The 26,678-nt window shown below is 33.8% G+C and overlaps 1 protein-coding gene across 1 annotated transcript; it reads right to left on the bottom strand.

The window, feature by feature from the left end:
- Positions 1–198: 198 nt before the first annotated feature.
- Positions 199–26,026, bottom strand: LOC100373316 (uncharacterized). The gene is made up of 14 exons (XM_085508056.1): positions 25,833–26,026; positions 24,589–24,711; positions 21,239–21,598; positions 20,750–20,869; positions 20,307–20,423; positions 9,891–10,025; positions 9,343–9,456; positions 7,877–8,002; positions 7,180–7,287; positions 6,659–6,766; positions 6,054–6,222; positions 3,608–3,879; positions 3,138–3,268; positions 199–2,061 (listed from the first exon to the last, which is right to left on the bottom strand). The coding sequence occupies exons 2-14, from the start codon at positions 24,668–24,670 to the stop codon at positions 1,903–1,905; spliced, it is 2,001 nt and encodes a 666-aa protein (XP_085364182.1). The 5' UTR covers positions 24,671–24,711; positions 25,833–26,026; the 3' UTR covers positions 199–1,902.
- Between the last annotated feature and the right edge of the window lie 652 nt (positions 26,027–26,678).

Genomic DNA, 26,678 nt, shown 5'->3' with positions numbered 1-26,678 from the left:
GCGGGATGCTCATCACCTGCGCATGCTGGGGCAATGAGTTCCAAGAGATGATAACAACACAAAGGCTCATGGGTAGACTTTTGTTTGTAAACAATGACATGCTATAGCCATCTAACGCATGCGTAGGCTTTAATATACGATGCAATATATGATGGGAACATGACCTGGGAACATGACATATATGTGAAGAAAAATAACTGACAATTATTAAATAATTTATTTGACACATTAACATACAACCACTATGTGGTTCATATCAAAGTAGACCACAAACTAAATTAATCTTTGTATATACATTTTTACAAGCTCTGAACAAATATATACATCGTATATATTAAAACCAATTAAAAATGTTCACACGATAAGTACAATAAAAACTACTAGACCCTGATATAAAAATGACAGGTGTCCGTAACTTGCCCATTTGTTACTTCCCATGTATTGGTAATTCGTCTTTGGTAGTCATTGGCAACTAGAATCGGTCAATAGTGTTCCTAATCGTATCCTACATTTTTTTTTTAAGAATACCAAAATTTATGAAGTAGTTCAATAAATTAAAAACGATTCATAATGATTGAACATGGGCTAGTTGTTTGCACTGCAACTCGGTAAATACAAAAACAAATGCGTATTTCAGGTACAAAAAGAACAGTAGATGCTGTTTCTCTTCTCTGTTGTGAGTCAAATGTATACAATGTAGCATGTGATGCAATGTGAGGATGAGGTACTTAGCATATTTACCATACGTATACATTACGTAACTTACTATACTAGTATACCAAACCAGTCATGTAACACATGCATGCATTTGTTATTAAGTCAAAGTTAGATCCGCGCCTATAAAAAATAGTTCTTGATGAAAAATATACAAATGTTCACCACAAGGTAACTAATTTTAGCAAGCCGAAAATATCATTGTCAATTAAGGGGAGACTAAAAAATCAAGCGCAATCACTACAAAATCAGTTTTCTCTCCAATAAATTTTTTAAGTCATATATTCAACCTTTATCCATTATTTGTATCTATTTCACCACATGTAATAAGTAAGGTACTATCATAGGTTTGAAAATAACAAACCGCTCAATGATGTTTATGTTGTACTTTGCAGTCACATTATTCGAATGTGATAATTTGGACTTTGCAGTCACATTATTCAAGTGTGATAAGTTGGACTTTGCAGTCACATTATTCGATTATGATAAGTTAGACTTTGCAGTCTTTTTATTTGATTGAATGTGATAACTTGGAGTTTGGCAGTCCTGTTCAGTTATTCAAATCTGATAGTACCGATAAGTTAGACTTTTGCACCCACGTTCACTTATTCAAATGTGATAAGTTGGACTTTGTCAGTTGCACTATTCGAGTTCGATTCAAAATCAGCTCAATTTCAGGTATCTGTATTAAAATAAACCCTGTCAGACAAACTATGCACAAAAACAGTAAATAGATGAGAAAAAGTAATTACATGTACAATTGAGTCACAATGACGCATCATCACTGTGTTCATGCATTATTCATGAGTTATTGTAACAATATTTTATTGTTCGGCAATGATGCACATAAATTTTTAGTATTTATTTCCTAAATAAATCTGATTTTGTCGAATCGTATTAATTCACACTTATCTCCCATATTTCCTGTTAGTGGATATGGAGACGTTTGATTATGAGTGTCATGTGTACATGATTGTCTTAAACCTCCCTGAAAAGAAAAATGGACAGACTGCGTGTGAAAATTATAAATCTGCCAATTCCATGTAAAAAAAATTCTTTCTTGTTGAAAACGTATGTATAAAATAGAACTCTGTTAAAATTATTACATATAATACAAATATTGCTATGATTTCATTTCCATGTACTGTAATGTTTAAAAAAAAAACAGCAGCACACACAAATACTATGTTATGTTATGTAGCCATCAATCCAGTCTCGGAAGTATGTGATTCGTGCGTATACTCCAGGTTTCCGCGGCCTAGCACATCCGATACCCCAACTCACCGCCCCTGCCAAATACCACTTGGAATCGTCCATATCGCAAACCAATGGTCCACCACTGTCTCCCTGAAAATATAATAACGTGAGAAGAGAGTATTAAAAAGGGTTTTAATAAATAATTTAAACAAGTCTAGTAGTGTAACATACTTACAGTGAATAACACTAGACTCTGTTGGGGGAGGGGCAATTCACCAGATTGATAGCAGGATCGAGTTTATTTCACGATAACTTAACCATAGAACATACAAAAATGGTACATGAGTTAACGTATAAATTGCGTAATACAAAGATGTGACGTGGACTACTTGTTTTGTGGACTACTACATGTTTTGTGGACAACAGGGTTAATATCATCACAATCTATCATTTGTTCACCCTATGTCACCATGCCAACAACATAAGTTATGACATTATTGTTACTGTAGCAACCCAAATCTACCTATTATTTTAAAATTTACTACATAACTCATTTTCTCAAAAAAGGGCTGGTGGACCCATACTTTGTCAAATTAACTGCATTATAGTGCAATTTATTGCAGAATCTTTCACTGCACAATGCCAAAATATGAACAATGACATTTTCTAACCATACTTTTTTGCAAGTATGGATCATTCTACACGTATTGTGGTGTACCACTATTACGTTGCTTGCGCACAATCTCGGGGGGGGGGGGGCAATACATAGAACTTGTCTAATGGGAACGTGCCCCTGAAATGGGTCTTGTTTTTTGGGTTTTAGTCTTAGATAGGTATAAAAATTGGTAATATTTTTCCAATTTGGTAAAATTATGAAGACAGAGGTGTTTTTATGGTCCAAATACATACTTTAATAAATCAATATACAATGCAACTGTTGGCATACATGTGCTTTTATTGGAGATGCTCTTCTAATAGAGCAAATATGGTAACTGTTTTATTTGGAATAAACAGTGATGACAGAAATGATACTTTGATATAAATATGGGTATAGATTTTGCCACTATCCAGGTATAATAATGGTCACACTTTTGAGCACTCAGGGGCACCTCCCTATCCAGCTATGTGTCAACTGCACCCCCCCCCCCCCCCGGCACAATCTACCCTAAGTTCAAATCCAATATGTCGTTTTGGGTGATTCAGTATAATGTTAAATATTTGCATACCTGACAGGAATCAATTCCACCCTCTGGGTAGCCTGCACATATCATTCTCGTTGTTATGGATAAAAGTACGGCACAATCAGTGATGGATACGAGTGGTACAGATGCCATTTGTAGAACATACGGTGAATCACCTGTAACACGCATGCGTACATGACTCGTTAACGACCATTATGTAAATAGGCATAGATATATGTAAATCAGTTTGTGAGCGTGTTCGAGACAAAATCTGCTGCCACCTGTGTTATTTTTCTAATTCAAAATGAAGCAAATGTACTCGGCTGAATGTTATTTTCGTCCTTCATAAAGACATCCAAGAACATGATACATACATGTGTAGACCAATTTATTAATTTTGTTTGGTCTCAACAAAATTTGAATGTCCGGTCGCCATTTTTGTTATAACAATTATAACATTAACAAACATGAAAATTATACATATTGGTTGAATGTACTGGAAAAAATATACTTACCACCTTCCTCGGTATAACCCCATCCAGAAATGAAACAGTCTTTGCCATCTGGGAAATCCATATCTGACGACGGTAAACACGCCAGTCGTATATAGTCATTTAGTTGAACCGCGGAACTGAGCTCAAGCAACGCTATGTCGTAGTCTTGTGTGTCCACGTCGTAACTGCTATGCACGATTATACGGTTGACATCTTTAACGACACGTGTTTCAGTCTGCGCCCATTCAGCGTGCATTGACATACCCATGTGCACCTCAAAGTTGCTAGCAACTCTGCAATGAATACAAAGAGATTAGTTAGCATCAAATTATAGTCCATTTATTAACTAAAAATTATGATACTCAGAATGTATCTATATTGTAACGTGTTCTACCCAGACCCGAGGTGATGATATGACGTAACAGGAGTAAGGTTTATTGTGATTCGGCCATTTGTGGGTTTTCATTCTTCATCAATCAATCAATCAATAAATAAATCAATCAATCAATCAGATTACGACTAGAGCGGTAAAAGCCTGGCGATTGGGCGCCCACAAACCAACAAGCCCCCAGGCTGATAACATTATCATACAAGTTAAAAGCGCGTCACAATTCTGCAGGGAGTTCTTAGAATAACAAAATAAGTTGGGTCTTGGCACGAGAACCATTATTAGCGAGAGTGAAATATGTAAAAGTTTAAAGGGCGGCGGTCGTCGTGCCGCGTCCTGTTCGATATGGGACTCATAGCGACGTATACAACGCGTGTGAAATACATTGTTTATTTACATGAAATTCGAACACGCGATGCGCGATGACCACCGCGCTTTAATATCAGTGAACTTCAATAGTCGTGGTATGCGCCCGTATTGACTTGACCATGCAGGAGAAACGTGAAAGTATTGAGATCTAGATTCAAATAAAATCGATGGCAACAGTCGCAGTGGTCACGTCGGGGAAAGTTTGACAATTTCATTGAGCGCTTTTAGAAAAAAATATGGATGTAGGCAGTATTCTTACGCATCAGTGTGTGGACAGTTAGAACGCTCTCATACATGTAGCGGCCTGTGAGAATATATCATGTTTGTCTCTCGTAAGCTAGAGCGGTCTAATTATTTGTGGGGAGAACATATACCATATCGCCATTGACGCTGCAGTTCGGCATCTTCTACACCGATATGCTGGAACAGCGCTTCCTGTGACGACACAACGCCATATCGCAATCCCAAATTATAGTGCATTGTGGGATTGTTCAATTCGGGTTGCACGAGAGGGCGCGCTTTCGGATTTGCGAGGTTGTGTTCGATCACAATTCGATTGGGACACAACAATCCCACAATGCACTATAATTTTGAATTGTGATATGGTGTAAGTGTAAAGTGTAAGTATTATACGCGCGTTGTATACGTCAAACGGAACGAGTTTCGAAGACGATGATTATGACTATGACGCCTTCACTAGTACATCAAGCTAGCTGTCACCAAAAAGCACTTGACCTGGTATGCATGGTGGGACATATGACTCTTCCGCAAAATAAAAAGACAACCCCATTCCACTGATTTTCAAACACAAACATCTTTTTTTGATAAAATGTGGACTTTGGTAAAAATAAAAAAAAAAACTTAATTTATAACAACAGCAAGAAGATACGACGCCTGCTTGTTCTAGATCTGTTCAAACGTCTCTTTTGATGTTTTTGGTTCAGGTAATCATCCCCCATTGCCAAAATAATTTCGATTTGTCTTGTCCTCCTGCTTGATCTATGGTTATCATTCAGTTTTTTGAAAAGTACTTTCGTTTTCGGTTTTCGCCGACATGTCACAGTGAAGTTCGAAAAGTTAAATCTTTCTCCGCGAAATTTAAAATCAACCAGCGAAGTGCCCCGGGGATATAAGGGAACCCAGCTTTGCTGAATTTATTGGAAATTAAAAGGAAGATTGGAATCGAAATGCGCTCATTTAAACTCAGTGATCTGTAACTGATTGAGTTTTAGTTTGTACTAGTGGAATTCACAATAAAGTGACAATTTAAAAGAAACTTTTGTCCCACGCAGCACAGTATGAGAGAATAATAGCGACTTGTCATTATAATGTCCCTTCAGGGGGGTCACGAAATGTCAACTGAGGTTGCGTATTTGTCAGCAATGAAGATAGATGACGAAGACAAGATCTCCATGGGTCAATAACTGCCGTAAATGTAATTTACAACTCATATCTAACATGTGGTTTACTAGCAATGTCATTGTCCTGTCGCCACACTATCGGCGCAACAAAGATATTCCCATCATCTTTATTATTATTTATAAATTTCGTAATTCAAACTGAAATGAGAACTTGTATTGGTCGATTGTATAACATTGACACGTTTTTCAAATGACGCCGTTAAGCGCTGGGCTCGTTGATTTGACGATTTGTCGCTTTAAGAACTAGAAAGTATTGCTACTAATAATTTGTATATACTAAATGACTTACTCATCGACAACACAATGTGCAGCAGTTACAACCCACTGCGGGCGAACTAATGTGCCTCCACAGAAATGGGATCCTTGCGTTTGTAATGAGACTTGCCACGGCCATTCGCCGAGCTCTGCGTTGACACCGCCAACGATTCGCGGCAGTGGCACTGTTACGGTTCCACATTCTGAAAAAAAGAAAATCTTTGTTTTATCAAAGTAAGTCCATATTCTGCGTGGAGCGATTAGTCAAACCGCGGTTAACTGAGTTTTTGCAGTTATATACTGTTCCACGGGCAAGAGAAACAAATTAAGTCTATTTATTAAAAAAGTTTTCAGTTGGTGAAATAGGGTTCTATGTTAATGCAGAAGCAAAATGTCCCTCATTCTACTCGAAGAAAACGACAACAAGATTTATGGCTTTCTCCTAGAAGAAATTGACGCCTTGTCTTTCTCAGTTCACGTACTATGCTAGATTAACTGACGACTGTGTTGCAAACGCATCAGAAATTCCAGACAAAGAATTGAGTTAAATTCCCCGTCTAACTGCGCTAAATTCTCCACCAGAATATAGGATATTGTTTTTTTAACACAATATTCTATGACTAGGACGTAATGACTTACCACATACAGTCTCGTCGCTGTCGTCAGAACAGTCGTTATTTCCATCACATTGCATTGAAAGGCTCACACAACTACCGTCATCACAGGTGAATTGATTGCTGTTGCATGCTGAAAAATAGAATAGAATAGAATAGAATAGAATAGAATAGAATAGAATAGAATAGAATAGAATAGAATAGAATAGAATAGAATAGAATGTATTGCTATAAAGTGCATTACAATACAAAATCATTTCACTACACTACGCTACTTCACGCCACGCCACGCTACACTATGCTACGCCAAGCCACGCTACTCTACACTACACTACACTACACTACACTACACTACACTACACTACACTACACTACACTACACTACACTACACTACACTACACTACAATAAACTACACTACAATACACTACGCTACGCTACGCTACACTACGCTACGCTACACTACACTACGCTACGCCACGCTACGTTACGCTACACTACAATACACTACACTTATGATGCAACAAATAAAGCATTCTGGACTTACTACAGTCGTTTTCATCGGAGCTGTCGCCACAATCATCGTTGCCATCACATTGCTCACTGATTGCTATGCAAGTACCATCGGCACATCGGAATTGAACATCTGTACACACTGTGAGATCAACGTTAGGGTAATATTAGCACCAGGATGTAATAGAATCAATGTGTTCAACTGTTACTGTGTTATGAATATCTCATTCTAATATATGTTACATTTTGAAGTATTATGTAACGAATATATACTTAGCGAATAATAGAACAAATATAGCATAAAGTCGAACTGGCACCATGCCTGGTGTCATATGTCTTAACATTACACCATAAACACGCCGAGGCGAAGGCGAGTTTTTTGCTAAAGTTCCGAAAACTAGTCATATGTGTAGTCTTCTCGTGACATATATTTACATACTTAGCTCTCTTATTATAATTGAACATAATATTTTTGATATTGATTATATGACTATATAATTCGGTAGATGTCGAGGAAAAATATTAATTTCCCCTTGTGCTGTCCCCGTTATAACGCGCTACTACTCAATATGCGTATATTTCATCGACTGTTACAATATATTGACTCGAGTATACCGCAAAGACGTTGTACATTTTTCAAGATGTTTCCTTTCTTTATTGTTATGTACATTAACGATCGTATTTGGATCATGGCATTAAAACGCAACATATAAACTAAACAATCAACTTACGATCGCATGTTGCCACACTTTCATCAGAACCGTCCCCGCAGTCGTCGAAGCCATCACATACCCACGTTGGTGTCAGGCACCAACCAGTACCACACACAAACTTTCCGGGTTCACATGTGGTAGATGCTGTTAAAAAAACAAAAACATATTTTAACCATGGGGAATGAATGTTACCTTAAACTTGAGACTGGTAATATGTCAATCAATCAATGGCATTGGCAATGGTAGGTCAATGATGTACTCTCTAAAGAGAAAACAAATCTGATCGATTACAGTTCGCAACTTTGTTTTGCAAGAATAAATAAAGAAACACACTCTTGGACAGAGCGTGGGAGAGTATTCATTGTGACAATACTACCGAAAATATTGGCTCCAGGTGCCCAGACATTTTGAGTAAAACTGTGACCAATTCGTAAATAAAGGTTTGAACCAAATTTTAAAATATATAGATGACTGAACCATTGTGTGAGAACCAATTATATATACATTGGTAATAGAATAAATTATTGGTCCATCACGTAAGACACAGACTATACACACCAGTAAAAGAATGGGTGATACCAACATTTCGTGTAAAAGTATCTAGTTTTCAGTACATGCCTTCACGTTACTAAATATAAAACTGAAGTGATCGTAGAACGCGACACAACGCGTGAATTCGGTGATTTATTGCCTGGACACCCGGGGGGGGGGAGGAGGAGAGGGTTCTGTAAATAAAATATGGTACGCAAACTGAGATAAAAATAAACGCTTAAAAGGGGTGTCAATTACTAGTAGTTATTTCACACGTATACGCGTGTACCGTGTTTATGGTCGAATATTTTAAAATATATAAATAAGTATGAAAAAAGGAATCTCATGAAATCATCTTCCTCAAGTTCGAAACAGTATGATTTTAGTATGTATATAAGGTATTTAAGTTTCTGCACTTGAAAAGGGGTATAATTTCACACAAATAATTACGTGTTTAAAGGCTTTTTTGAAAAGCTATTCTTCAGCATGGGTACCAGGTCTAACTTGGAGTACCCCCTCTCCCCTTGATGGGCTGGACAACCCCCAGGGAATTTTTTTTAAAAATACGTCTATTGCTATTTTTTAAATGAGTTTGTGTTTATTGATTTGTTTTTCGGAATCGAATGTACGCATGAATAATCAAATGACGCAATACTTCATAAGTATTATATAAGTTGAAATATACGCTATTGACTGTTGTCACTTGTAATAATTGTTCAAGATGGCGGCGTTCTCAAAATTTCTCGGGTGGATTTTGTTAACCGGTGGTATTTGTGATTGTCTGGAGAGTGAAGTGCATGTGTAATTTGAGAAGCAAGTAATAGAAAATATCAAAACCAGAATATGGGCATTTATGCTTTCACGCAAGAAGGACCCCTTCCCTCCAAATAAGTGAATAAACTGCTGCCATCGGACACAAACACCCCTATTCAGTTATATAATTTGACACTTACGACATGACTGTTCATCACTCCCGTCCCCGCAGTCCGGGTAGGCATCACAGACCCACTCATCGGGGATACACAACCCGTCATCAGAACACGGCGTAAATCCGTCAGCGCAAGGAACTAAAGTAATAAATAGAGTAATATACCACATGTGAAGATACTTGAAACAAACATTATCAATTTACAGTCCATCGTTCGTCGTAGTACATTTTTGTTTGACTTGTAGTAGAAACTATTAACCATGAGCCTTTGCGTTTTTGCGTGCGTTGTTATCGTCACTTGGGACTCCCGCGCATGCGCAGGCGACGATCCCTTCGCTTTAAAATGAGCTTGAAGAACGACAAAATGGAATACTAACGACTGTTCATCTCTACCACACCAGATAGTATTCGTCTGATAAAACAATGGCGCAGCATTTTGAATTAATATTACGTACCTGAATTCAACACGTCACTAAACGATTATTTTTGTACGCGCCAAACTACCATTTTAGGTGTACCATCAACCAGTGTTTGAACACACAACAAATTCATACAATTGTTTTTAAAACTCACCGCAAATTGCCTCGTCGCTTAAATCTAAGCAATCAGTGACGCCGTCACATCGCCAACTATTATATATACAGGCCGAGTCATCGCTGCACGCCCAGTAAAGGTACGACATTTGGGAACAACTAGGGCTTTGGTAACCTGCGAATGAAACCATGTTATAGACCTTATTCGTTGTGCCAAACTAATGTTACGTAAATAACATGCGACAATTCGAATTATTCAAATACTATATTTATAGTATTCCATTGATTTGTACTGAAAATATGTTTATAGACCTTATTCGTTGTGCCAAACTTATGTTACGTAAATAACATACTGACAATTCGAATTATTCAAATACTATATTTATAGTATTCCAATGATTTGTACTGAAAATATGTTTATGGACCTCGTTCGTTGTGCCAAACTTATGTTACGTAAATAACATGCGACAATTCGAATTATTCAAATGATTTATATATAGTATTCCATTGATTTGAACTGAAAATATGTTTATGGACCTCGTTCGTTGTGCCAAACTTATGTTACGTAAATAACATGCGACAATTCGAATTATTCAAATAATTTATATATAGTATTCCATTGATTTGAACTGAAAATATGTTTATGGACCTCGTTCGTTGTGCCAAACTTATGTTACGTAAATAACATGCGACAATTCGAATTATTCAAATAATTTATATATAGTATTCCATTGATTTGAACTGAAAATATGTTTATAGACCTCGTTCGTTGTGCCAAACTTATGTTACGTAAATAAAATACTGACAATTCGAATTATTCAAATACTATATTTATAGTATTCCATTGATTTGTACTGAAAATATGTTTATAGACCTTATTCGTTGTGCCAAACTTATGTTACGTAAATAACATACTGACAATTCGAATTATTCAAATACTATATTTATAGTATTCCAATGATTTGTACTGAAAATATGTTTATAGACCTTGTTCGTTGTGCCAAACTTATGTTACGTAAATAACATACTGACAATTCGAATTATTCAAATAATATATTTATAGTATTCCATTGATTTGAACTAAAAATATGTTTATGGACCTCGTTCGTTGTGCCAAACTTATGTTACGTAAATAACATGCGACAATTCGAATTATTCAAATAATTTATATATAGTATTCCATTGATTTGAACTGAAAATATGTTTATGGACCTCGTTCGTCGTGTCAAACTTATGTTACGTAAATAACATGCGACAATTCGAATTATTCAAATCATTTATATATAGTATTCCATTGATTTGAACTGAAAATATGTTTATAGACCTCGTTCGTTGTACCAAACTTATGTTACGTAAATAAAATACTGACAATTCGAATTATTCAAATACTATATTTATAGTATTCCATTGATTTGTACTGACTGAAAATATGTTTATAGACCTTATTCGTTGTGCCAAACTTATGTTACGTAAATAACATACTGACAATTCGAATTATTCAAATACTATATTTATAGTATTCCAATGATTTGTACTGAAAATATGTTTATAGACCTTGTTTGTTGTGCCAAACTTATGTTACGTAAATAACATACTGACAATTCGAATTATTCAAATAATATATTTATAGTATTCCATTGATTTGTACTGAAAATATGTTTATAGACCTTGTTCGTCGTGCCAAACTTATGTTACGTAAATAACATACTGACAATTCGAATTATTCAAATAATATATTTATAGTATTCCATTGATTTGAACTGAAAATATGTTTATGGACCTCATTCGTTGTGCCAAACTTATGTTACGTAAATAACATGCGACAATTCGAATTATTCAAATAATTTATATATAGTATTCCATTGATTTGAACTGAAAATATGTTTATGGACCTCGTTCGTTGTGCCAAACTTATGTTACGTAAATAACATGCGACAATTCGAATTATTCAAATAATTTATATATAGTATTCCATTGATTTGAACTGAAAATATGTTTATGGACCTCGTTCGTCGTGTCAAACTTATGTTACGTAAATAACATGCGACAATTCGAATTATTCAAATCATTTATATATAGTATTCCATTGATTTGAACTGAAAATATGTTTATAGACCTCGTTCGTTGTGCCAAACTTATGTTACGTAAATAAAATACTGACAATTCGAATTATTCAAATACTATATTTATAGTATTCCATTGATTTGTACTGAAAATATGTTTATGGACCTCGTTCGTTGTGCCAAACTTATGTTACGTAAATAACATGCGACAATTCGAATTATTCAAATGATTTATATATAGTATTCCATTGATTTGAACTGAAAATATGTTTATGGACCTCGTTCGTCGTGTCAAACTTATGTTACGTAAATAACATGCGACAATTCGAATTATTCAAATCATTTATATATAGTATTCCATTGATTTGAACTGAAAATATGTTTATAGACCTCGTTCGTTGTGCCAAACTTATGTTACGTAAATAAAATACTGACAATTCGAATTATTCAAATACTATATTTATAGTATTCCATTGATTTGTACTGAAAATATGTTTATAGACCTTATTCGTTGTGCCAAACTTATGTTACGTAAATAACATACTGACAATTCGAATTATTCAAATACTATATTTATAGTATTCCAATGATTTGTACTGAAAATATGTTTATAGACCTTGTTTGTTGTGCCAAACTTATGTTACGTAAATAACATACTGACAATTCGAATTATTCAAATAATATATTTATAGTATTCCATTGATTTGTACTGAAAATATGTTTATAGACCTTGTTCGTCGTGCCAAACTTATGTTACGTAAATAACATACTGACAATTCGAATTATTCAAATAATATATTTATAGTATTCCATTGATTTGAACTGAAAATATGTTTATGGACCTCATTCGTTGTGCCAAACTTATGTTACGTAAATAAAATACTGACAATTCGAATTATTCAAATACTATATTTATAGTATTCCATTGATTTGTACTGAAAATATGTTTATAGACCTTATTCGTTGTGCCAAACTTATGTTACGTAAATAACATACTGACAATTCGAATTATTCAAATACTATATTTATAGTATTCCAATGATTTGTACTGAAAATATGTTTATAGACCTTGTTTGTTGTGCCAAACTTATGTTACGTAAATAACATACTGACAATTCGAATTATTCAAATAATATATTTATAGTATTCCATTGATTTGTACTGAAAATATGTTTATAGACCTTATTCGTTGTGCCAAACTTATGTTACGTAAATAACATACTGACAATTCGAATTATTCAAATACTATATTTATAGTATTCCAATGATTTGTACTGAAAATATGTTTATAGACCTTGTTCGTTGTGCCAAACTTATGTTACGTAAATAACATACTGACAATTCGAATTATTCAAATAATATATTTATAGTATTCCATTGATTTGAACTAAAAATATGTTTATGGACCTCGTTCGTTGTGCCAAACTTATGTTACGTAAATAACATGCGACAATTCGAATTATTCAAATAATTTATATATAGTATTACATTGATTTGAACTGAAAATATGTTTATGGACCTCGTTCGTCGTGTCAAACTTATGTTACGTAAATAACATGCGACAATTCGAATTATTCAAATCATTTATATATAGTATTCCATTGATTTGAACTGAAAATATGTTTATAGACCTCGTTCGTTGTGCCAAACTTATGTTACGTAAATAAAATACTGACAATTCGAATTATTCAAATACTATATTTATAGTATTCCATTGATTTGTACTGAAAATATGTTTATAGACCTTATTCGTTGTGCCAAACTTATGTTACGTAAATAACATACTGACAATTCGAATTATTCAAATACTATATTTATAGTATTCCAATGATTTGTACTGAAAATATGTTTATAGACCTTGTTTGTTGTGCCAAACTTATGTTACGTAAATAACATACTGACAATTCGAATTATTCAAATAATATATTTATAGTATTCCATTGATTTGTACTGAAAATATGTTTATAGACCTTGTTCGTCGTGCCAAACTTATGTTACGTAAATAACATACTGACAATTCGAATTATTCAAATAATATATTTATAGTATTCCATTGATTTGAACTGAAAATATGTTTATAGACCTCGTTCGTTGTGCCAAACTTATGTTACGTAAATAAAATACTGACAATTCGAATTATTCAAATACTATATTTATATTATTCCATTGATTTGTACTGAAAATATGTTTATAGACCTTATTCGTTGTGCCAAACTTATGTTACGTAAATAACATACTGACAATTCGAATTATTCAAATACTATATTTATAGTATTCCAATGATTTGTACTGAAAATATGTTTATGGACCTCGTTCGTTGTGCCAAACTTATGTTACGTAAATAACATGCGACAATTCGAATTATTCAAATAATATATTTATAGTATTCCATTGATTTGAACTAAAAATATGTTTATGGACCTCGTTCGTTGTGCCAAACTTATGTTACGTAAATAACATGCGACAATTCGAATTATTCAAATCATTTATATATAGTATTCCATTGATTTGAACTGAAAATATGTTTATGGACCTCGTTCGTCGTGTCAAACTTATGTTACGTAAATAACATGCGACAATTCGAATTATTCAAATCATTTATATATAGTATTCCATTGATTTGAACTGAAAATATGTTTATAGACCTCGTTCGTTGTACCAAACTTATGTTACGTAAATAAAATACTGACAATTCGAATTATTCAAATACTATATTTATAGTATTCCATTGATTTGTACTGAAAATATGTTTATAGACCTTATTCGTTGTGCCAAACTTATGTTACGTAAATAACATACTGACAATTCGAATTATTCAAATACTATATTTATAGTATTCCAATGATTTGTACTGAAAATATGTTTATAGACCTTGTTTGTTGTGCCAAACTTATGTTACGTAAATAACATACTGACAATTCGAATTATTCAAATAATATATTTATAGTATTCCATTGATTTGTACTGAAAATATGTTTATAGACCTTGTTCGTCGTGCCAAACTTATGTTACGTAAATAACATACTGACAATTCGAATTATTCAAATAATATATTTATAGTATTCCATTGATTTGAACTGAAAATATGTTTATGGACCTCATTCGTTGTGCCAAACTTATGTTACGTATATAACATGCGACAATTCGAATTATTCAAATAATTTATATATAGTATTCCATTGATTTGAACTGAAAATATGTTTATGGACCTCGTTCGTTGTGCCAAACTTATGTTACGTAAATAACATGCGACAATTCGAATTATTCAAATAATTTATATATAGTATTCCATTGATTTGAACTGAAAATATGTTTATGGACCTCGTTCGTCGTGTCAAACTTATGTTACGTAAATAACATGCGACAATTCGAATTATTCAAATCATTTATATATAGTATTCCATTGATTTGAACTGAAAATATGTTTATAGACCTCGTTCGTTGTGCCAAACTTATGTTACGTAAATAAAATACTGACAATTCGAATTATTCAAATACTATATTTATAGTATTCCATTGATTTGTACTGAAAATATGTTTATGGACCTCGTTCGTTGTGCCAAACTTATGTTACGTAAATAACATGCGACAATTCGAATTATTCAAATGATTTATATATAGTATTCCATTGATTTGAACTGAAAATATGTTTATGGACCTCGTTCGTCGTGTCAAACTTATGTTACGTAAATAACATGCGACAATTCGAATTATTCAAATCATTTATATATAGTATTCCATTGATTTGAACTGAAAATATGTTTATAGACCTCGTTCGTTGTGCCAAACTTATGTTACGTAAATAAAATACTGACAATTCGAATTATTCAAATACTATATTTATATTATTCCATTGATTTGTACTGAAAATATGTTTATAGACCTTATTCGTTGTGCCAAACTTATGTTACGTAAATAACATACTGACAATTCGAATTATTCAAATACTATATTTATAGTATTCCAATGATTTGTACTGAAAATATGTTTATGGACCTCGTTCGTTGTGCCAAACTTATGTTACGTAAATAACATGCGACAATTCGAATTATTCAAATGATTTATATATAGTATTCCATTGATTTGAACTGAAAATATGTTTATGGACCTCGTTCGTTGTGCCAAACTTATGTTACGTAAATAACATGCGACAATTCGAATTATTCAAATAATTTATATATAGTATTCCATTGATTTGAACTGAAAATATGTTTATGGACCTCGTTCGTTGTGCCAAACTTATGTTACGTAAATAACATGCGACAATTCGAATTATTCAAATAATTTATATATAGTATTCCATTGATTTGAACTGAAAATATGTTTATAGACCTCGTTCGTTGTGCCAAACTTATGTTACGTAAATAAAATACTGACAATTCGAATTATTCAAATACTATATTTATAGTATTCCATTGATTTGTACTGAAAATATGTTTATAGACCTTATTCGTTGTGCCAAACTTATGTTACGTAAATAACATACTGACAATTCGAATTATTCAAATACTATATTTATAGTATTCCAATGATTTGTACTGAAAATATGTTTATAGACCTTGTTCGTTGTGCCAAACTTATGTTACGTAAATAACATACTGACAATTCGAATTATTCAAATAATATATTTATAGTATTCCATTGATTTGAACTAAAAATATGTTTATGGACCTCGTTCGTTGTGCCAAACTTATGTTACGTAAATAACATGCGACAATTCGAATTATTCAAATAATTTATATATAGTATTACATTGATTTGAACTGAAAATATGTTTATGGACCTCGTTCGTCGTGTCAAACTTATGTTACGTAAATAACATGCGACAATTCGAATTATTCAAATCATTTATATATAGTATTCCATTGATTTGAACTGAAAATATGTTTATGGACCTCATTCGTTGTGCCAAACTTATGTTACGTAAATAAAATACTGACAATTCGAATTATTCAAATACTATATTTATAGTATTCCATTGATTTGTACTGAAAATATGTTTATAGACCTTATTCGTTGTGCCAAACTTATGTTACGTAAATAACATACTGACAATTCGAATTATTCAAATACTATATTTATAGTATTCCAATGATTTGTACTGAAAATATGTTTATAGACCTTGTTTGTTGTGCCAAACTTATGTTACGTAAATAACATACTGACAATTCGAATTATTCAAATAATATATTTATAGTATTCCATTGATTTGTACTGAAAATATGTTTATAGACCTTGTTCGTCGTGCCAAACTTATGTTACGTAAATAACATACTGACAATTCGAATTATTCAAATAATATATTTATAGTATTCCATTGATTTGAACTGAAAATATGTTTATGGACCTCATTCGTTGTGCCAAACTTATGTTACGTAAATAACATGCGACAATTCGAATTATTCAAATAATTTATATATAGTATTCCATTGATTTGAACTGAAAATATGTTTATGGACCTCGTTCGTTGTGCCAAACTTATGTTACGTAAATAACATGCGACAATTCGAATTATTCAAATAATTTATATATAGTATTCCATTGATTTGAACTGAAAATATGTTTATGGACCTCGTTCGTCGTGTCAAACTTATGTTACGTAAATAACATGCGACAATTCGAATTATTCAAATCATTTATATATAGTATTCCATTGATTTGAACTGAAAATATGTTTATAGACCTCGTTCGTTGTGCCAAACTTATGTTACGTAAATAAAATACTGACAATTCGAATTATTCAAATACTATATTTATAGTATTCCATTGATTTGTACTGAAAATATGTTTATAGACCTTATTCGTTGTGCCAAACTTATGTTACGTAAATAACATACTGACAATTCGAATTATTCAAATACTATATTTATAGTATTCCAATGATTTGTACTGAAAATATGTTTATAGACCTTGTTTGTTGTGCCAAACTTATGTTACGTAAATAACATACTGACAATTCGAATTATTCAAATAATATATTTATAGTATTCCATTGATTTGTACTGAAAATATGTTTATAGACCTTGTTCGTCGTGCCAAACTTATGTTACGTAAATAACATACTGACAATTCGAATTATTCAAATACTATATTTATAGTATTCCATTGATTTGTACTGAAAATATGTTTATAGACCTTATTCGTTGTGCCAAACTTATGTTACGTAAATAACATACTGACAATTCGAATTATTCAAATACTATATTTATAGTATGCCAATGATTTGTACTGAAAATATGTTTATAGACCTTGTTTGTTGTGCCAAACTTATGTTACGTAAATAACATACTGACAATTCGAATTATTCAAATAATATATTAATAGTATTCCATTGATTTGTACTGAAAATATGTTTATGGACCTCATTCGTTGTGCCAAACTTATGTTACGTAAATAACATGCGACAATTCGAATTATTCAAATAATTTATATATAGTATTCCATTGATTTGAACTGAAAATATGTTTATGGACCTCGTTCGTTGTGCCAAACTTATGTTACGTAAATAACATGCGACAATTCGAATTATTCAAATAATTTATATATAGTATTCCATTGATTTGAACTGAAAATATGTTTATGGACCTCGTTCGTTGTGCCAAACTTATGTTACGTAAATAACATGCGACAATTCGAATTATTCAAATAATTTATATATAGTATTCCATTGATTTGAACTGAAAATATGTTTATGGACCTCGTTCGTTGTGCCAAACTTATGTTATGTAAATAAAATACTGACAATTCGAATTATTCAAATACTATATTTATAGTATTCCATTGATTTGTACTGAAAATATGTTTATAGACTTTATTCGTTGTGCCAAACTTATGTTACGTAAATAACATACTGACAATTCGAATTATTCAAATACTATATTTATAGTATTTCAATGATTTGTACTGAAAATATGTTTATAGACCTTGTTCGTTGTGCCAAACTTATGTTACGTAAATAAAATACTGACAATTCGAATTATTCAAATAATATATTTATAGTATTCCATTGATTTGAACTGAACATATGTTTATGGACCTCGTTCGTTGTGCCAAACTTATGTTACGTAAATAACATGCGACAATTCGAATTATGCAAATAATTTATATATAGTATTCCATTGATTTGAACTGAAAATATGTTTATGGACCTCGTTCGTTGTGCCAAACTTATGTTACGTAAATAACATGCGACAATTCGAATTATTCAAATAATTTATATATAGTATTCCATTGATTTGAACTGAGGATATCTACTCAAAGCATAAGGGCATATAGTTCCCATAAGGAAACGAAAAAGAGTTTTTATTTAAAAAGTGTCCATTTTGTATGATCCACAGACAAACCTCTCACTGACTTCTGTAAGCATCACAAGGGGTTTGATTTGTTTTCTATGATTCATGAAAAATATTATCTAACAGAATACCGTAATCGAATTCAGGATAAAGAGGCCTTGAGAGAATACAGCAATGAACATTACGTTTGATTTGGACCTTCAGTGTAGGCTAGCTTCTGTGCTCAAATAGTTCACGGTTGAATTGCCACCGAGAGGTCAACTAAAACAATGTTACACGTGTATTTGTTCCACGAGTAATTTAGTGACGTACTCTGACGTAATTATTACTTTAACTTAAGATAGAAGCCTAGTCATAATTTTTGACAAAATTGGTCATAAATCACATAACAATGTTCATTAGTATATTTTGTACAATTATGAAGCTATTGTCTCAGGGTACAATGAAATAGCATTATTTTGTGTATTACAGTTATGCTTTTTGAGAAACGTGTTCTAATATTTCTTGAAAATTGCTATTTTTAGAACAATTCCATAGAACAAAATGTAAAAGGAAATTGTATTTTTTGACACTTTTTAAAACCCAGATTTTTTAAATAATTCGGAACAACAAGTACTCCATCATTAACAATAAATAATTTTTTCAGCCTATGTCACCAGGCTGGATTTTGAAGTATTGCATAATATCTCTGCCATAGGAACCAGTGGTAAAAGTGTTATAATAGTGTCAAAATGGCGAATACAACCATCAATTTCTCAGAAAAAAGGCTGATGACCCCCAGCTTTTTTTCGGTCAGTATTCTTATATTGCCTTGGAGTACAATTTATTGCAAAATGAATAAATTTTGGGTTTTTAAATTTATGAGTAGGCTTCTACCTTAGGAAGGAGAAGATAAACGATGTTGTGCGCGTCCTCACCGGTAAATGTACATTTCTCTCAGAGAAGCTTATTTTCTTTTCTTCCAATATTACCTCATTTGAATATTTATTTTTGGCAGGGCAGCGTCAGAAGGAATACAGGCTCTGATCCTAAAGGTTGCATCTCAGATCATGAAACAACTAATATTATTATTAGTTGTCTGAGGTTATATTAATAACTTACTGTCGCAGTAGATTTCATCGCTTGAGTCAGTACAGTCAGCAGTTCCATCACATACCCATACAGGGTTGATACATTCATTATATCCTTTACATTCTATATAACGGTAGTCGGCACAGTCTGTAAGGTAACACGTGATATGACGTCACACTCTGTTTAATCATACTTTGGAATCATACATCCTTAGGACCTACCGCTTTCTCGATTCTGTTAGTTTAAAAGGCCGATTCGCTGGGATAGGAAGTATCTAGGACCCCCTCCTAAGGGGTATGTTATTTTGACTCTTACACCGGGACCGGATGCCACTTCATCGGCTCAGTATACTTGCAGGAATCGTTGTACCAAGCGGATGTTCTTGTGTATATTTTTATCTTCCTAATTTTATCTTACATTACAAATTCGGAAAATAAAACTAAATAAAAATCGTTTTCTTGAGAACTACTTACCACAATTGTCCTCGTCTGTATAGTCGATACAGTCATATGTGTCGTCACATCTATAATCTCCGTTAATGCACTCGCCGTTGTCGCATCTAAACTCGTCTGAACCACAGTTGCCATCAAACTCTGGAGTGATGAGCACAAGGGGGGGGGGGATAAATACAGGTGGCGGTGCAATATACGTTAAAGTTATGCACTACGAATTAGTAAGATGTGGTCATTATGTATTCATTTCAGGTGAGTTTGCAATGTATATGACGATTTTGTTTTACTGACGTGAATTTGTAGAAGTGTAGAAAACAATCGTGGACAGTTTATGCAAGTGATTATGTGTATATGGCTTAATGCGATGCTGATGGCATGAATATTACAAAATGACATGAGTGTATATTTCATAACGCCTATCATGGGCTTTTAAATTCATATACGTACTACGATTTCAAATTGCTATGCATTTTTATCGTCCTACTATTACGTCATTTCCGTTATAATTACCTTCTGGAGCTGTTCCTCCCACACACACTGTTGAACGGTAATCATTTGGCAAATCTTCGCAATTAATATCCCACACTATGCCATCAATTGTAGCGCTGCACACTGCTAATACTTCTTCACACAAAGACTGACAAGGTAGAAGATATTCACCCTCATTTATACACTCAGGTGCATATAGGTTACAGACAAAAAATAATGACTTTTCATGACACGTCTTGAGGTATTCAAGCGATGATATTCGAGACTCCGCGATTGATTGACTGTTCGCGTACTCGTTAGGAAACACGGTGGTGTTGAAATCAACATGGCTATAGCAAAGAGACACGGTTAAAGGCTCACATGCCGCTCTATTGACCAACACTGAAATAAAAGAAGGAAATAGTGTAACTAAAACAAAATGTGATTTTAAGTTCTTGAACAATTTTGCTGTTGATTGATGTTGCTAAACAAACTCGCAGCATTAACGGTGTATGCTGTAGAATCCGGAAACTTTCGTGGACTGACTAATTGCTGGATTGGCCGCGCTTTAAATATGAGTAGTTCGTGTTTCCTCTGACATTATCTAATAGTCGGACTTATAGTAAGATTATTTTCCTGTTATCTAGGAAGTACTCGACCATGTCCCACTGTCACGGGAATCTCATCTCTAGATGATTACATACTGTAAAGGGGGTAATTATTCACTGGGTTTTAATTTAGCTTATTTCGCTGACTGGAAAAATGCGCTAAATTAAAACACAGTGAATATGTAAAATTTAGCATAGAACACATTATCTAAATGACGAAACCGTGAATTTAAAACCCACTGAATATGCCTGAAATGGTAAATCAGTGAAATTTAAACCCAGGGAAAATTAGTCATTTTACAGTATTATCATTATTATGTATGATGGTATGATCGTGCCAAAATAAGAACTCGGTGCCCCAGAATCGTATTAGCATGTTGATTGATATCAAACTTCATTGCAAGTTAGACATTAGTATAGAAACCTTTGTTAAATTAGGGTTGACCATATCCTGTTAAAGGGCATACATCTATAAAGCACACGCTATCATGATATAACCTGCGTGTTGCACGAGAGTCGTGTATGATAGATACGTTTTACAGCGACCTTATTCCCTATATCATATATCATTTAAGGACTCAGGTGCATCTAGCTTACGTAATGACCATTCGTGACACGTCATGAGATACTGTAAAACATGTTGAAAAAGCGACATGCAAGTTTAGCGAATTGTGGTAAAATGACGTAATAGCGAAATGTTGATTTAATGAATCGCTCTTGTCATTGTTGATTTCCCGTTTTCACAATACTTATTTGTCGCATGCCAAAAACAAATGCTCAGTTATAAAAACAAAGAAAAACTGTCAAGTGTAATTTGATTCTGTTCGCAATGATAAAAAACTGATTCAACTGGGATTTGAAAAAGCGGGTATCGCTGCTGCGTTACACCCAGAACATTGACCTTTTATATTGGGACTCAACAATTACTAAATACCACCACAGTCTCTCTATCAGGGATAGCGATGTGATAGAGGGACTGTGATACCACTAATTTCCGTAATAATATATCAGTATCACTTCATTTATTTATTTTCATTGAAATAATGACCACAATGAATACGTTTATTTTTTTGTGCTAATTTACAAAGTGTGTGTGGAGAAAAAAGACGTTGTTTGGCGACCATTTTGAATTAATAATAAAGTCATTAGCTTGAATCAGTTCTCTCGCTAAATTCGCTAAAAAAACATTTTTTACAGTACTCATATGATGAAATCTGAGACTGATTGATTGACTCTCCGCGTACACATTAAGAAACACGATGGTGTTGTAATTAACATGGCTACCGCGGCGCAAAAGGGTTAAAGGCTTATATGTCGCACTACTGGCCGTCACTGAAATAAGACGGACAAATACACACTATCGACACAACAACCCCTTCATTTTATAAATATTTGTAAATTGCAATGACAATGCATGCAACCAGACAACCAGCGAGCGCACAGTGAAACAAATGACGTCATTTGAAAACGTTCCAATGTTGTTCGAATGGTTTGTTGTAGTAAAGCACGTTTTCCTAGCCTGTTGATCATTTTCGTTTTTTTGGGGGTATGGGTTTGCTCGGTAATTTCCCATGTGAAACGTTAAAAGAACTCTTCTTCTGTTAGTGTGTGTCCTCTATGTATGATTGCGGTACAAAGGCCATGATGGCTTACGGCGAAAGTACGACGCACAGTGCAAGCAACGCTACACGCGACTGTGGAACTTTATTTTTCATTTAATGGTAGACATAGCAAACTAATAAAATTGCTAGAGGATTGAAAGCACTACAACATTCTTTATACCAAATAAACTGGTTGGGTTATTCTGTGATTTTTCTTTGGGCTTTCAAAGTCACAGGGTATAATAAACTTTGGAAAATTTCAGGAATTTCAGCTGCGTTCACCCCTAGCACAATTACTACTGATTTGTGGTATATTTTGATCGGCATTTCGTATTTTTTTTGGCATTTAATACTTGATAACGCCTTGTATTTTAACAAGACCAAATAGAGTGCAACAGAGCTGACCACACCTTACTAATAATACCTCAAAGGTCGTCACGGTTCGTTGTTTAGTGTGTATACAATATAATAATTACCTACAGTGTACCTGTATTGGTATAAACTTTTACTAGCTACCCACGTGATCATATGCTCAATGCGAGAGTGAATGTTCCCTGTACCTCGTGACACATTTCTATATGATTACTTATACTTCCAAGTTTATTTACTGGCCATTGTATATATCAATCTTTATATTATTAGCAAGATTTTTACCCAGTTTGCATTTATTTATTTATTACCATCGTATACAGAAAGTATATAGTTGATAAATGAATCATCACACACACACACATATGTATCGTACTCATTAAACTGTCGTCAAGCAACAAAAAACAAACATTACAATACACTTGTATTGTCCTTTCCATGGTCTGATAAACGCCACCAGTCATCATGGTGTCCACAGCGAGAAAAAGTATTTAGTATTGTGCGGCGGCTGTATTGTGTACATATTATTTACACTTCATCAGAGTGAATTCGTTAGGGGGAAGTATTCTTATTTCGTTGAAATGTATTATGCAATGGTTCTGACATTTTCAGTTTATGGCCTGCATTTATTGGCATCAGCTGACACGTTGGCGCAGACCAATAAATTCGAGTAAGGTTTCATGGGCTTTCATTTCAGTTTATTTCATAATAAATTGTTGTGAAATTAACATATGAGGGTACCTGCCAGTAGGTTAATAGCATTGTAATATATATGACAGATAGGAAGCTATTATATTGTGTATACCATACTTACCAAGAACGACGACCACTACTACAATAACGATCACTAAAACAATACACGAGCACAGTAATAACGTTATTTGCCAGGTTTCCATGTTTATAATATAAATGATAGCACCATGGGATGTGATAGTCACTATCGGAGATACAAAAAACAAACAGTAAGGTGTAATCCAATTAAAAGATGGTGCAAATGCAATGTACAAAGACATATTTACGACTTGGCCCGTCTATAATATACGAGACAGCAACAGTTTGAGTTTTGAGAAAATATCAGACGTATTTAACAACACACTTATTTAAGCCTCATTCTGACTATATTATGAACCTTGAAAAAGGGGACCATAACGTCTCTAATCAACGTACAAGTAGCACCTCCGACGAGAGATCCAATAAACGTGCATGTTTCACTGTACAAGTTTGAAACCCGTTCCTTTTTCGGATATTTTACAACTATGAACATCATATTACTGATTGTATCCTAAAAATGTAATCATTACTCGAACGTTTGTCGATATAACCTTGAAGCCTTGGTTGATTTGAGGACGGGGAGGAGAAAGTATAAGCCTCATGGGAATAAACACTTGTTCATAAATAAAGTTTATATGGGCTGTTAATTTTGTCATATAAATTATATTACGTTAGAAGAACTCCAATGAATGCAAACACAGGGAGATTTGTCGTGAACATTTTGTGGTCAGCAAATATTCTGGGGGAAATGTTAATTACAGCCATGACGTTCATGCTGATGGATTTGTCATTGACCCCTACGCATGGTGAACACATTTTTCATCATGATTAAGGCAAAGTTTCTTTATCCGCTGAATTGTTTGGAAGCCAAATTTTGCTCACTGTTTATCCCCGCCGCCCCCGGTGCGGTTTTCAGTTCTACAGACTTAAGATTTCTTCCATATTAAACAATTTGGATTTCGTAATCCTCTTTTATTAGTTTGATGACGTTATACCAGGTGAAACCAACTACATGTATAAATATGTAATCCGTCACGTGTAAACGTAACGATACAAGACTTTGAGCACATGTATTCATCGAACCAACTACACTATTCGCTGGTCTTCAAGAACGAAGAACTGTGATTTCATAATCTATGCGCGCCCTGTGATATTAAACATCCTATCTGCGTCGTGTACGGTTTTGCCAAGTGGTCATCGCCGGCAGTAGGACGCCCGCCGCAATACCAGAAGGCGGAACTTAACTGTATTTTCTAACCTCAGATCATAATGTCTATTTCAACCTACCTGTTAAGACTAGCGATACTCCGTCTTCTGATGTCTACATTACTGTCATTGACATTGGTGAAACCATATTGGCAAAAAAATAGTGAAATATACGCGTGGTCCGCGCACGTACCGTATACCTTGGCACAAACGTTGTGCCGGTAAACAGCCTCGTCGATCTTCTACCTAAGGAACATGTATACTCAATAAATATGGCTGCCACTTTCATATGTAAATGGAATTGCCGTGGTCCATTGAGTTGCCGAATCGAGTGTCGACGTCAACATTATAATACGAGCTCCGTCGCCATGACTCCAATCTCGTTGTCTTATACCGCCCTCTTTGTTGAATTGCCGGGGAAAAAAATAAACGAACGTGAAACAGCAGTCAAACGTTGTGTGCACCCGAGTAAGTTGGTCAGTAAGGACGCAGTATGTCACGCCATGGATGTACTAAGTCTAATCTTAGTACATCCATGGTCACGCCGACAAAATGCCATGACCATATGTAACGACAGGCTACTTCTGAAACAATTTATCCAATATTTTGTTTGTTTGTTCCTCATTCTAATTTCATCAACAGCGCACTATTTGTTGTTTAAAGCGGGAGAGTCAGATGTCCATAGCAGACAGCCAGCAGAAGCTAGAAACGTGTTCAAAAATTTTTTTTTCGGCATTTTTTTTACAAGCAGGCATCTATGCTAAATCACGTTCTTTTATAGTAAGGTTTCACGTCAGGGGCGATGCCAATCTTAAAAATTTTTGGCCCAAAAAACACCTTTTTTTGATCAAAATTCAAAATGGTTTAGTTCAAAAATATATAGTTTGACCTATTTTTGACCTTGCGTTACGTCACAATGACCGAAAA

This window comes from Saccoglossus kowalevskii, chromosome 14, assembly GCF_978046115.1.
Source record: "Saccoglossus kowalevskii chromosome 14, keSacKowa6.1, whole genome shotgun sequence".
NCBI classification, from domain to species: domain Eukaryota; kingdom Metazoa; phylum Hemichordata; class Enteropneusta; family Harrimaniidae; genus Saccoglossus; species Saccoglossus kowalevskii.
The sequence above is the reverse complement of the archived record's forward strand: the minus strand, read 5'-3'. Positions and strand labels throughout refer to the sequence as shown.

What these genes read in the sequence shown, in the direction of transcription:
- LOC100373316 (XM_085508056.1), bottom strand. Translation starts at nt 24,670, where the DNA reads ATGGAAACCTGGCAAATAACGTTATTACTGTGCTCGTGTATTGTTTTA. An exon ending in TACAGACGAGGACAATTGTG is followed by an intron (nt 20,424 to 20,749) that starts GTAAGTAGTTCT and finishes GTTACCTTACAG; the next exon opens with ACTGTGCCGACTACCGTTAT. An exon ending in GAGTGATGAACAGTCATGTC is followed by an intron (nt 8,003 to 9,342) that starts GTAAGTGTCAAA and finishes TTTTTTTAACAG; the next exon opens with CATCTACCACATGTGAACCC.